The sequence below is a fragment of the Vespa mandarinia genome, chromosome 2 (genome assembly GCF_050613455.1).
Source record: "Vespa mandarinia isolate Hongniang chromosome 2, ASM5061345v1, whole genome shotgun sequence".
In the NCBI taxonomy this organism is placed as follows: Eukaryota; Metazoa; Arthropoda; class Insecta; order Hymenoptera; family Vespidae; genus Vespa; species Vespa mandarinia.
Window position 1 is genome coordinate 14,032,215 of NC_140811.1, and position 13,737 is coordinate 14,045,951.

General features: G+C 33.1%; 3 protein-coding genes across 9 annotated transcripts; 2 read left to right on the plus strand and 1 right to left on the minus strand.

Moving 5' to 3' along the window:
• Positions 1-134: 134 nt before the first annotated feature.
• Positions 135-8,536, plus strand: Cad96Cb (protocadherin Fat 4-like Cad96Ca). Of its 7 annotated transcripts, none has more exons than XM_085664654.1 (20): positions 137-705; positions 814-1,278; positions 1,642-1,755; positions 3,135-3,421; positions 3,501-3,593; positions 3,790-3,897; positions 3,976-4,077; positions 4,154-4,279; positions 4,366-4,560; positions 4,698-4,785; positions 4,956-5,065; positions 5,140-5,286; positions 5,361-5,475; positions 5,587-5,656; positions 5,780-5,890; positions 5,967-6,140; positions 6,228-6,565; positions 6,968-7,239; positions 7,358-7,955; positions 8,421-8,513. In XM_085664654.1, exons 3-19 carry the CDS (start codon positions 1,689-1,691, stop codon positions 7,445-7,447), a joined length of 2,493 nt encoding a protein of 830 aa, XP_085520780.1. In that variant the 5' UTR covers positions 137-705; positions 814-1,278; positions 1,642-1,688; the 3' UTR covers positions 7,448-7,955; positions 8,421-8,513. The 7 variants fall into 7 exon arrangements, with proteins under 7 accessions (XP_085520782.1, XP_085520781.1, XP_085520780.1 ...); XM_035866297.2 differs by lacking the exon at positions 814-1,278 and having other exon boundaries at positions 138-408; positions 502-705; XM_085664653.1 differs by lacking the exon at positions 814-1,278 and having other exon boundaries at positions 7,358-7,499; positions 8,421-8,536.
• On the plus strand, positions 8,531-10,232 carry LOC118441666 (uncharacterized). The gene is made up of 7 exons (XM_035866374.2): positions 8,531-8,593; positions 8,682-8,760; positions 8,856-8,941; positions 9,083-9,304; positions 9,381-9,485; positions 9,559-9,850; positions 9,921-10,232. The coding sequence occupies exons 2-7, from the start codon at positions 8,753-8,755 to the stop codon at positions 10,078-10,080; spliced, it is 873 nt and encodes a 290-aa protein (XP_035722267.2). The 5' UTR covers positions 8,531-8,593; positions 8,682-8,752; the 3' UTR covers positions 10,081-10,232.
• Positions 10,233-10,436: 204 nt separating this feature from the next.
• Positions 10,437-12,987, minus strand: LOC118441662 (uncharacterized). Its single transcript, XM_035866360.2, has 4 exons — positions 12,537-12,987; positions 11,500-11,746; positions 11,173-11,319; positions 10,437-11,083 (listed from the first exon to the last, which is right to left on the minus strand). Exons 1-4 carry the CDS (start codon positions 12,749-12,751, stop codon positions 10,694-10,696), a joined length of 999 nt encoding a protein of 332 aa, XP_035722253.1. The 5' UTR covers positions 12,752-12,987; the 3' UTR covers positions 10,437-10,693.
• Between the last annotated feature and the right edge of the window lie 750 nt (positions 12,988-13,737).

The window sequence follows — 13,737 nt, forward strand, 5'->3', positions numbered from 1 at the left end:
AAGACCGTGTGCAGTGTACTATGGATAGGAAAGCTCTTGAAAGGGGGAATTCAATGGGGATGAAGAAGAGGGGCGGTACGTTACGCACTGTCGCACGCGACTACTCCGCTCTTTGACTGGCTAGCTGGCTGGCTAGCTGGTTGGCTGGTGCGCGCACGCACATACTCACTCACTCACTCACTCACTCACGCACGTACGCACCCCTCGCTTCTTTTTGAGCGAAGGCGAACACCTGTTCGCTTGGTTGTGGTTTGGCCGGACCCCCACTTCCGGCCGAATTGAGGAGATCCAACTTTCCGAGAGCCATCGCTTTGTCCACTACTCGTCTTTCGTAGTACCGAATCAAAGTGCGAGCCTGCTGTTTCGTTTACGAGGAATATCTTACGTTATCGTTCCTTCGATCGAATAGTGCGTGATTTGAAGAAGACAATACAATATCTTATCTATTTTATCGATCGATCATTTTCATCGTCTATTATTTATCGTGATCAATTTTTCTAGATTTTTTTTTAGGAAAAAAGAACGAACAAATTTGCAAGGAAAGTGATCCTAGCTATATATGTGTGTGTATGTGTGAGACAAAGGACAGGTGCATCGTAGAAAACAGGTGGATTATTAGGTCCTATTTATTTTGTTCTTACTTGAGTTACCTCAGAGTTCTATGATTGATGGCTAATACGGTTCCGGAGATAAACGGCGTTCGTGGTGAGTGTAAATGTTACCGGTTTCATTTGTATTTGTTCATAAATTCGTTTATCCTTCTTTTAAGTATACATTTTAATTTAATGATCAATGGGCTTGTTCATTTGATAGAAACGAGAAAGGATTTTAGAGTACCTGAATATTTACGGAAGTTGCTTCACGGAGGTTGCTCATGATATGTTTGGGTTTACGGTGCACGAATTAACAGTACGGTGTCCCAGTGAGCTATATCAGCCCAGTAATGAATTTTGATTTCAGAATTAATTTCTTTATTTTTCTTTTTTTAATTACTTCATTCAGTCACCGACAATGAATTTATTTTACTTGTTAAAATTTAAATTACATTAAAAATTCGATCGATTAATTTCAATACGCGACAAGTATAATACTTTCGAATGGATAGCCTAACAAAGATGTAGCGCAAGATCGAAAGGAAAAGCGAAGAGGAAGGTCGAAGGGGATGGAGTACTCTGCTCGTTGTAGGCACTACTCGCGACTACGAATTTAGAAACGTCTTCTGTAGGAAGTTGCTGCCGGTTCTGCACTTCGATGATGCCAAGAGTCCTACATAACCACGTAATAAAGGAGTTTCTCTGCATGCTTTCTAACCACACGTTATGAACGGTCTCCCCCCCGCATCAATCCAAGTTCGTCGCACCATGTTTATTCGAACTCTATTTTAACGAATAATTCGACCATGTTACATCAATTAATACGCATCATCGATTTCGCATTCGATGAGAACGTACATATATAGATAGAATGCGAAGAGCCCTCTTTCGTTTCCTTTTAACGAGAGAGCATAATTCGAAAGATACGTTTAAGTATCGTTCGCATTTCGTTCATTCTTCTTAGCATATTCGGCATAGTTCGATAGGATCGCTCGGTTCTTTCTACTGTTCCGTGGTCATCGATGTAAAACAAGCTCTCTCGTTACAGATGCATCAGGCAAGATCCGAGCCGGTGGATTATGACATTGAGTCGCTATGGGGACCAGCTTACAAAAGATCGTGCCTCTTCTTTCCTGCATGCTCCAATTTATTGCCGGACAATGTGAGTGAACTGAATAGTTCTTTTTTTCCTTTCGTACGAAATAATACTTTGCTCGAGGAAAGAAAAGAAGCTTGAAGAGTCTCGAGAAAGCTTAGAAAAGCAAAAGTTAGTCGAAGGTCTCGAAGCAGAGCCTAGTAGAGTTTACAAACGAACCGAGTTTGCCTTACGATTAGCCGGAACTCCGCTCCAGGGAAGCGCGTATATCTACCCTCCCGCATACCTTCGTTCGTATGTAACTTCACCATACTTGCGTACATATACAGGCGCAAGCAAAAGGTGCCCACGTAAATGGCGCGTTCGTCCATCCGCGATTCGCTTACATCGTTTTTGCGTCGTTCAAACACGAACGCTACTGCGAAAGACTTGCTAACAGTTTGTTCGATAAGAATATACGGTACCAGAATACGGAATAAGAATACGATAACTATGCACATATCGTGTATTTTAAAAAATCTAATTTGTTTATTATTAATAATTGAAAAAATTCATTTTGTTTATTTGCTATTAAAAAAGAAATAGATATGTTCTCTGAACGAATCTTCTTTTTTTCTGTATTTTCTTTTTCTTTAACGAAAATTCTGCTATGAATTTATCGTGTTTCATTTACTGTATGATATAAAAAGAATTGAACGTATATATATCTGTACGAATCCATAGATATGCGTTGGTTCAAGCAGGACGTTGTGAAAGCCGAGAGACATCCGGCATGCGCGGTACCAAGCGAAATTCGATGAAAAAGGACATCTAACGTTACACTCAGTGTTGTCTCGATTTCATCAAGTAGTTTGATATAAAAAATTTCATGAAATATCTAGCCATGCTTGGGTGCTTGAATGCACCAATGCTCGAGGACGGCACCGCCCATTCTTTCACTTATCTATTCAAATGTTCCCTCGAGAAATTTTTATTTGTTATATTATTGAATATTTATCTATTTTATTTTTAAATATAATTTTAGATTGATAAATAGGGAATATGTAGTTGTACGAAAAATGTTTACTTCTTTAAATTCGATGTAAAATTGTCACGGATATGACTTTTGTTAAGCCGAAATATATAGGTCAAAGTTTTTGTGTCACAAGTACTGTCGAAAACCGGTATTAATTCGATGGAAAGCCGGAAACCATAAATGACACTGACGCTAGCCCTACGTATACATATATTCTATCGTGAGAAAATTCTTTGGTATGTAAGCGATCGCTGTGTAAAATCTCAAAAGTACACAATAGGTCGATCATGAATTAAAATTGCAAATTCTTCGATTGCACTCTGATCCATATTGTTGTTCTACACTTAAGGCCTTCCATGACCCATATTTTTCTTTATTCTTTTATCTTATCTTTCTTTCATGATCGTGTGATACATTTGACGTTGAATAGTGATCCGAGATACGAGATGTTTTTTGGAAAACGGTGCAACGGCGGCTCATCTCTTTGTCAACGAGGATCACGCAGTTGGCGATATCGTCGGCGTTCTTGGTGTCTTGGGAGATCCAGGACCACACGGAGACATTAAGTTGAGACTTCAAGAACTTGATAGTCCTGTCGAGTTTTCACCTTATTCGAAAAATTTAACATTAACTAGACCACTGGATAAAGAAGGTGTTGATGGACCTGCCAGCGTTTACGTTAACGTTATTTGCGAAAGAAAACGTACTTTAGATCCCGTTAGTATTATCTTACCTCGGAAAGATCGATCGAGAAATTAATGCTAACATTGTTTACCGTATTCTATCTTTCTTCTAGGGTTTCGTGATACCAGTTAATATTCGCGTGACTGATGCCAATGATAATGCGCCTCAATTCGTGAACGCTCCTTACGTATTGAATATTTCTGAGGTAAGAGGAACATCGGATTTTTTTATTTTCTGTTTTAATAGGTTCATTGTCCTTTGATATGATCGTTATAGAAGAAAAGACCATGATATCTAGATTTGCTCTCTATGTTGTTTAATTTCGTTTCAATGAACAAGCATCTAATTAAAGTGCAATAAACTCAATGCGCATAAACGTCATACATCCGTTTGATTTTCAGGTCACGGTCGTTGGCACAAGAGTATTGCAGGGTGTCCGAGCAGTGGATGCAGATCAACCAGGGCCTTATTCTACCGTGCAATATGCCGTTTTACCGGGACCTCATTCGGTAAATAGCATTATTGTTCTTTGTCTATTCGTATTCTTTTAGACATCAGTTGTTGACGTATCTTCAATTTTTATGTAGGAATATTTCGTTTTTGTGAATGCGTTAGAAGGCACGTTAGTATTAAGAAAACCTTTGGATTACGAAGCTCTTACAAATTTCTCCATTGATATTCGAGCACAAGTAAGTTTACTGATATTTTTATCAAATATTAGTAAATGTCAGATGATGAATTATATTATTTCATTTTCTTTTGTAGGATCAAGGTAATCCTCCACGATCCTCGACCACGACGTTATACGTGAACGTCATCGATGCCGATGATCAAAATCCTTCGTTTCTCAATGATCAGTACAAAGTCAAACTTCCTTCGCAAATTAAAACGGTAAATGCCGATAAAATCTAGTGATACTTCTACATAGTTTTGAAAGAGGAATAGGCAAATTAATAAATAGATATTTTATCATATAGAGAACAGTTTTGAAAGTGGAGCCAGCATCGATAAAGGCTGTTGATCAAGACGTTGGTATAAATGCTCCTGTTAGATATACCATTCAAGGAGGAATTTTACCTTTTCTTCTTTTAAATCCTGACACTGCCGAAATAGTTATTATACGATCGTTGCAAGAAAATGAACTCTTGTCGCCTGCTACGATCGTCGTTAAAGTGAGTTATCTTGCCATCTTTTTATAAATCCTTAATGTATTTTTTTCTCCTTAAAAAGACATAAAAAAATTAACAAATGTCTGTATCGTATCCTGTTTTATAAGATACGGTTTCTAATTTTGTCATTGGATTCTTAGGCTACTCAGATAGACAATCCTGATAGATATGCATTGGCGACTATCGTTGTATCTCGAGAGGATACTTATGGAACAGGTCCTACTGCAGGTAAATCATTACTATAATGACTTTGTCATACTATTAATTGTAATTGCGAATAATTTGAATTTGAATTAAGGTATTTACGGTTGACATATTACGTATATAATCATCACATATTTTTTTTTAAATTATTAAAAATAATTGACTTGATTATTGACACAATATGTTTCAATTAGGTGGCCGAGTACCTACGAAGTTCACGCTAAAAGATTATCAAATAAAAATTCCGGAGAATACACCGCCTGGTAGCGTTATTCTAACTATGAGCGTCAATAGAGCTGATTCTGTAAGTATTCATTATAATGCAATGTGTTTAAATATGTATTTTCGTGTAAAAGAAGATTGTTGTCAATGTTTTAGCTATTAAGATTTTGGCTTGTTGGAGCAGTTGAAGACTTGGAAAGGTTCTCCGTAACTCCTTCTGGCGAATTAATTTTGAAGGGTACTCTTGATTATGAGAAAAGAACTCAACATAGTTTTCTAGTTCAAGTTACTGATGGTTACTTTGTACGTTTATTTCAACTTCTTTTAAAAACTTGTTTATTTTTATTACCGATATTTATTTTAATTATTTCATATAGAACGATACATCCAGAGTCAATGTATCGATTGAGGATGTGAATGAATGGGAACCACGATTTCGACATCCCAGATATGAATTCCATGCTCGTTCTTTAAAAGAAGGATCTATTGTCGGTAAGTTGTATTCACAGTTAACATTGTATATAACAAATGTTTTATAAGCCAATTATTTTTGTATTTTATGTATTATTTTGAAAAGAATATCGACTACATATGAATTTTTAGGAAGATTGGAAGCCGCGGATGGCGACAGAGACGATATGATTCGATTGTCTTTAAGAGGTCCAGATGCAAGGTATTTTATTTTTAAATTACAATACTTATTTACATATAAGATTTATTTTTTCAGCGAAAAAAATTATCGCTAAATGAATTAAGTAACAATTCATTTCTATTATAATAATATATGAAATTTTAGGTCATTTGAAATACATGACAATGGTGAGTTGATTTTAAGATCTGTGAATACCATAAATGGTTCAATGGCTCGTTTAGTAGCAGTTGTTTCGGATTCAGGACGTCCTCCAAGGTACATATTTAGTTTAGATTTAAAATTGCTTTCTGAGATATAATCATTTCTTGGATGATAAACATTTCCATTTTAGATCGAGCATGGTACCTGTAATAGTTCATATACCGAACGGTGCCTCCTTACCCGTAGCAGCAAGGGCTGCACCTGCTTGGTTGGGAAGCAGTGTTCTTTTAGTAGCAGTTTTTGGAGCTGTTTTAGGACTACTTGGAGTTGTTATACTTATTCTTATTCTTTACATATATAAACAGTAAGTAAACTAAAAATGTAGATAGTATAAAAAAAGGAAATATTATCATGGATAGGCTAATAATAAAATTCTAAAAATGCTTGGCAGCAAAGGGAGCAAAAGTGGTGGATCTGTAAGTTCCGTTGGAACCGGATATCGCGAGAAATCGCCGGTGCCATCAGCTTTAAGTCCAACGCCACAAGTATTAGGAGCCAGTGCTCTTCAAGATACTTCAGAGAACAGCTACAGGAAGCGTTCTACCACGAATGAGAGTGGAAGTAACGTTAACGAGACCGTCACCGATCTCGACGCACCTGGTTTCGGAGAATTGAACGAGCGAGCCTACGCCGCCACGATCAAAAGTATGTTCCCGTCACGAGTAATTCATGACGGTACGATGCGCTCTTCGCACCGTTTCGAACGGCGATTCGTACGAGCTAGCTCAAGTATGTCCGGAAGAAGCCACGTTACGAGTCTCAATCCTTTCTTCTCGACGATCGATGAAAATCGGCTTAGATATTATTGGCTTTGATTCGTGTTATATTTTTGTCTTCCATTAATCATCGAATATCAAACGAATGTCGGCCAAGACGAGGAAACTTTTTGCGATAAAGTTTAGGAAAAGATAAGTAAAAATTCGAATTGAAATTGTTCATAGTAAAAACACTTTTTTTCTTTTGTTATATTGATCATCGATAAACTTGTATAATACAATATAATAATATGTAAAATACTGATTATATTCATTCGATGTCGTACTATAACAAAAATCGATTGAATGTAAAAGAAAGAAGGGTTGAGTGCACTGGGAACTTCATTAGTTCACTACTAAATATTATTGGGTGCAGGTGTCGCATCGGCTAGACAGCTACCTCTCTATGCTAGGCATAAGATCGCACCAGCCCCGAATCCACCTGCCTTATCAGCAACCTCAAACATTCCAAATATCGGCGGTCTTGTTCAAAACATGAATGACTTGAGTGCAAGGAGCAATCTCGATGCAACTTCCCACGATTCATCCACTTGCTCCGGTGACCCACCGGACTCTCTGATGACTGTCTGGCCAGTAGGATCTATGTCTCCGAGAGTTAAGAAACTTTCCTGGGACGACGACGATAGGGTAAGTTCAAATATTTCCTTAGTATCAAGATGGACAACCGAATCATGTCAAAATGATGAAATATATAGATCAAATATTTATTATTGGACAAAACTGAATATATAATATTTTATTGCAGACTGTGGAAAGTATCGACGTAAGAGCAGAAACCAGGCCAGGAAGCACTAAAACTGAGACCGAACGTCTAAATCTTACCGTTTATTTTTGAAATTGAATTCGAGATACGATATTGCTTTTTCTACACTTCGCATTGAAAAAAAGTGTGTGTTATTGTTAATATCATTACAACTTATTTGAATAGGAAAAACGTATTTTTTTTTTCTTCGATTGCGAAAGACAATAATATTATTATATCAGAATCGAAGATATTGATTTTAATTCGTATAAATTGGAATTAATATTGGATAAATTGTAATCAATATCTTTGATTAATAATAACAATTCATCCTACGGTCGGGTAATTCATTGTACGATCACGTATCGCTTTATCTATATTCTTGTTTATTCATACGATTAGATACTGAAGCATACATATTAACACAAATGGTTTTCAACTCTACGTAATCGAGACGATCATCGAGGTCAGTAGGTCGATCTTTGCGGACGATCACTTATTCAGGAGGTAGACCCGGATTTTGCGATATCATGATCGAGCCGAAATAAAGGGACCAATCCGTAGTTCGAAAAAATTTCGGATATTGCGGATATGTATATGTGTATGTATATATATAATATATATATATATATATATATATATATATTATAGATATACATATATATATTATAATTATATAATATATATATATTATTATAAAAACATGTTTGTAAATATCGAAGTAAATACTTCTAAGTAGAAAGTGTCGAGTTACCAATGATCATTAATCTTCGTTTAAGATTCTTTGGTGCATCATAAAGATCAATTTAACGCATAAGTTTGAAGATATAAATGAAAGATTATGTCATTAAATATCGTTGTTATAATCTTTCGAAAAATGATAATAAACTTTATGAAAAAAATGAATTAATCATTGAAGAATTACATATACATCTAACGTTCATTATAACGCGCATCGATCGATTGATTTCTTTTATTTTCCTTGAGAGTATCTTTTCTCATAGGAGCAATCGTATAGAATGACATTATAAACGAACTTGTAAAAGAAAGTGACTTGTTTTTCGAGGAGGGGAGAAAGTGACCCAGAGAAGTCTTCGGCTGATCATCCTTTCGGATCGTTTATCGTCAGTCGTACGTTGAACATTCACGTGTAGAGAAGACAACATTTTGAATGGATTAATGCGGAAGTATTAATATTCTTATTTGAGAGAATATCGTTTTGATAAAATTAAAAGTTTTGTAAGTTATGTACATATAAATTGTAATCTTGTAAATTGTAAAAATCTATTGGAATATTTATTTTATTCATCACCATTGTGCTTCTAAGGTATGCAACAGACATACGCGGAGAAAGCGGAAAATTCCAATCATTATCAGTGTCTAAGAGTGTGATTAATTATGACGCAGTATGTTTATTTTCTGCTTATAGATATATAAATAAAAAATTTTTTTCATTTTATTTTTATTTTATAATTAATTTATTTTTCTTATCAAATTGCAGTACTATCATGAGGCAATCAAAATACTTACGTACATTTCTATCGATTTTATTGATGACATCGGCAGTAATCATCATAGAAATTTCGGGTACATTATCAAAGAGGAAATTTATTTTACTTCGATAATTTATCTCACTCTATAAGAGATTAAGGAATGGTACAAAATAATTTATTATAATTAATTATCACGAGCTTTTGTTAATTTTGTATTTTGTACAACTATTGTTAGCTGAATCTTCTTTTACGAAATCAACAAACGACACGAATATACCTGAAAGTCGTAGAATAGGACCTTGGAGCGAAATTTTAGAAGATTGGATTGTCACTGCCGCGAATCCTGGCATGTCAAGAATATCGAAGGTAATGAAATTAAATGACAAAGTATTAACAGTATCGACCAAGGGAACACAGAATAAGAGAGACGTTTCTGAGACAGACATTTACTTACTCGGTAATGATAATAATCTTATATGGACATTTCCTTTGGATCATTTTACAGAAACTCTAGTTAATATTTTTATTTTCAGGTGCAATTGAGAAACTTGTATACAGAGTGGATTACGTAGAAAAACGTCTCAGGAGAGCTGAAGAACTTTTGTATTATGTTATTTCTGGATCTACCGCTAACAAAGGTAAATAAGATAGTTATGTCTTTAGTAAACAAATCTTCTTTTTACATTTTTATTGATAATAAAAATCTTATAGATTCCTGCCCATCGAACTACACGAGCATCGGTCAGTATTGCTATTATTTCAGTGATCGTGAATACGATTGGAAGTCATCCGCCAGTCTTTGCCGAGGTATGGGAGGTCATTTGGTCGAATTCGAAACCATTGTTGAAAATCAGGATGTAATTTCGTATCTCCAAGGAAATGCGAAGCTCAAAGGCAAAAACTTTTGGACAGGTGGTTTGAACCCTGGCCTTTTATGGATCTGGGCCGGAAGTGCCAGACCTATTCATAATGATACAAAACAAGCTGTCGTTGGAAACGGCAGGTTATTAACAATCATAATTCTTTATATTTCATTCTGTTCAATTTCTTGTTTTTCAACGTAAATATTTTAGGTGTCTAAAATTGTCCTACGATCTATCTTCAAAGATTTATTCTTATAAGGGTGAAGAATGTGCGTCAAGACAGAAATTCATTTGCGAATTGACCACAGACGACGAGTCAGCGAATAAAATTGAGAGAACAGCACGAATGTTATCCGATACTGTCAATTGAGTCCAAAGATTCCTCTAGAATTGTTTTATTATTTATATGAAATACAATACACATTCGATTTCCAAAAATTTCTTTTTTATATATCGTGTGTCGTGTATTCAATTTCGTTAATCGGTATACAATATCGTTACGAATGCGTTTGAATTCCATGCATTAAGTTTTTAATAACATTTTATTCATTTAATTTAGATATCCTGAAAGATATAGACATTGGTGAATTTAGTCTTCAAGAGTTCTAAAATGTTTTTTTAATGGGGTTCTAAAATTTTTAGATTTAACTCTTTATGTAATTGATGAAGTCAGAATTTGATTACCGCAAATACAGAAATAAAAATTATAAAATAAAAATTATGTAAATTATTATATCAAGTATTAAATTAAAAATATATCGCCTCCATTTTCTGTCAGTAAATCTGCTGCCATTACATATATATATAGCTATTATTTAATAAAAAATATTTATTTAAAAAAAAAATGGATTTATTTTGGAAGAATACTTTGAAAAATTATTAAACTACTAATACTTGATTTAAAGAATATGACAAGAGCTAAGATTAAAAGAACCGTTTCGTTAGAATTAACATCGTTTCTATCTATGATTATGAAGAACAGATTAGTTCACTAATGCGTTTTTGTCATCAATGGAAATACAAGTTTTTACAGAAGGCTTGTTCGAAGCGTGATGATCAAGAATCAAACTTCGTTTTCCTTCGTTTACAAGAGACAAAACGTGATTACTATTTGTCACCAAACCACCGTTTTCCATAATTAATTTTTTAGCTTCTTCTGTTTTGTTCTTATCGATACCGCGGCAGCTATCCTCGATCATAATGACATTATAGCCCAGTTTCAATCCCTCGAGACATGTTTCTTTCACGCAAACGTCTGAGGCCAATCCACAAATGTACAAATCTGTGGCTTTGATTTTCGATAAAATTATTTCCTGATTTTCTTTTGTGAAAATCGAGTAAGCATCGCTATCTGGATCTTGGCCCTTATATATCTTAAATAGAATACAATGTATATATAACAAGAATAACTATAGATGTTTTCAAGAGTAAATAGTATTAATGGAAACTTTATTGTACATACTTGTATAGAGTTTGGTAATATATATAGATCATTATTTAATTTTGCGCCCCATGAGTTCATTACACAATGTTTTGGCCAAAGTATTTGTTCTATGTGCGGTTTTAAAAAAGTAACGGTATTAAATGGCTTAGCTTTTTCTTTTGTAATCTACAAATAAAAAAAACTATTCTTTTTTACTGACGTTGATTAATGGATACGTGCACCTATTACATAACAATGAAAAGAGTTACGTCATGTTAAGTAAAGTTACGTTAGTATAATTAGAGTTACGTCAATATTGGGTATTTAGGTACCTATTATAAATGTTAAAATTTGAGATATACATACTTTAGATGACGGATGAAGTTTTCGTTTAGCAAGATTGTCGTAAAAACTAATGTGGTTCTCAGGATGCCAATCGAATGAATAAATAACTTGGTCCCAACGAGCTTGTTTCAACAAACGATTAATTGGTTTTATTACTTCGTAACCCGTTCGATTAGGTAATGCTAAATTTCCATCAATAAAGTCGTTTTGTACATCGACTACTATTAATACATTTACAGGTTTTTTTTTAATCCATTTTGTAAAGCATCTATTAAGAGTAGAACGATTATATAAGTGCAATAGTTACATATACATATATATATATATATATATTTATATATATTATAATAATAATAGACACGGTTGAATGAGAAATAATTTTGTATTGACCTTCAGAAAAATTATTTCTTACATCTTTCGTTTTTTTTTTTAACAAATTTGAAATCGTTTATATTTCGCGCCAAATTTTTTATTAATAGTGCGTCAAACTTTGAATATGTTTAGTGAATATTTCTTCGACATTATCATTACAATATTTCATTCCCAATTTATTTCTACGTAAAATATATATATCTACATATAAAGAATATTATTGATTAACATGCTGCCGTGAAAAAAAATTAAATAAAGCACAAAATAGAGCAAATCCTTTCGTTATGCTACTCGTTTGTTATGTTTATCGTTCGCTGACTCAGAACATGAGCAGACATATAAATCAAATCCAAACGTATATTTAACCACAGACAAAACATAAAATTTAATACTTTGTCATGTCATATTAATTATTGATCTATTATTCAAGTATTATTAAATAAGTACAATTAAAATTATAATCAATGTAAAATTCCTAATTACCGGTGGAATATAAAAAGCGATAATAGTAATTATAGTCATCGTTTATAATGAAAAGTTTTTAACTTTTAAAAGTTTAAAATTAAATATAATATATCGAAAACAGATTTCAAAAAATTTGATAAATATAGATAAATATTTTAGCGATTATATCACATAAAATAGATTATATACATAAAATTATATCACATAAAATTATACGATACCTTATCCATTTTGATATTTCTAATCCTTTCTGATCATTCAAGCTAAATATCTTGAACATTTCTTTAACTCTCCATTCATTTTCATTGACTTCTTTTTCATCGTAAAGTTCCTTGCATAAAAGAAAAAATTTTTTTTCATCGATTATACTGTCTTTGTTTAAATCAAATGTTTTGAAAATATTATCGGCTGATGTCCAATCAATTTCTTTTGTCATATTGATTACAGTGTTAAAGAAAATTATATAAATATCATGAAACAATAATTGTTCGGAGATTTTAACTAAATATAACGAAAGATGAAGAAGAAATTATACTGCACGAAATGATGTGTTTGCGAACACTTTCATCAAAGCAACTGACGCGAATTACTTCGAGCTTGCCTTTAAATACTAATCTGTAGACACGATATGTAATATTTGTTCATACTACTTTATAAATTGATAAAAATGATATACTAATTTTAATATTGATAGTATTATTGAAATTAATTTTTGGGAAAGTAATTAAATTTGTACAGAAATTTGTCATTCCATACGTTAGTTTCTTATATAGAAAATCAATATTCTTTTGATATTCAATCAGCGACTTCTATCGTCTTTCGTGCGAAACATTTTTTTCTTCGTTTTTTTACAAATAGAATATTTTTAATTTAAATATTTAAGCCGTTTATTTTGAAAGTGGCCTAACTCCATTTATCAATTTTTTCCGGTTGCTATAATTACATGTACAACTTCATGTTATTTATCAGTAAAGCATTTCAAATTGCTTATATTCCGAATAAATACGATAATTCTTGACAAATTCTTGACACAAGTTTTCAGATTCAGTTCAATAATTGAACCGTGTAGTTTGAAAGTGGCCTAACACCATTTATACTTATAAGAAATAGTAACTAATGATTTAAAAAAAAATCGAATAAGAAACAAAATTATAAAACAATATTCGTCTTAAAAAAAAGAAAAAAAAAACATTATAGAAAGACACATTATAGCTTACAGTGACATGTGCGCCGGGCAAAATAGAAACATTAAAGTAGTTTTAATGTGGTTAAAAATTGCCCAAACTTCGAAAAATAATGTAGAAATTATAGATCACAAATTTTTAATATCAGGACATTCGTTTTTACCAAATGATAGAGATTTGAGCGTGGTAGAAATTGCATTAAAAAAAAAAATAATTTACTGTTTGTTCTCTAAGATTA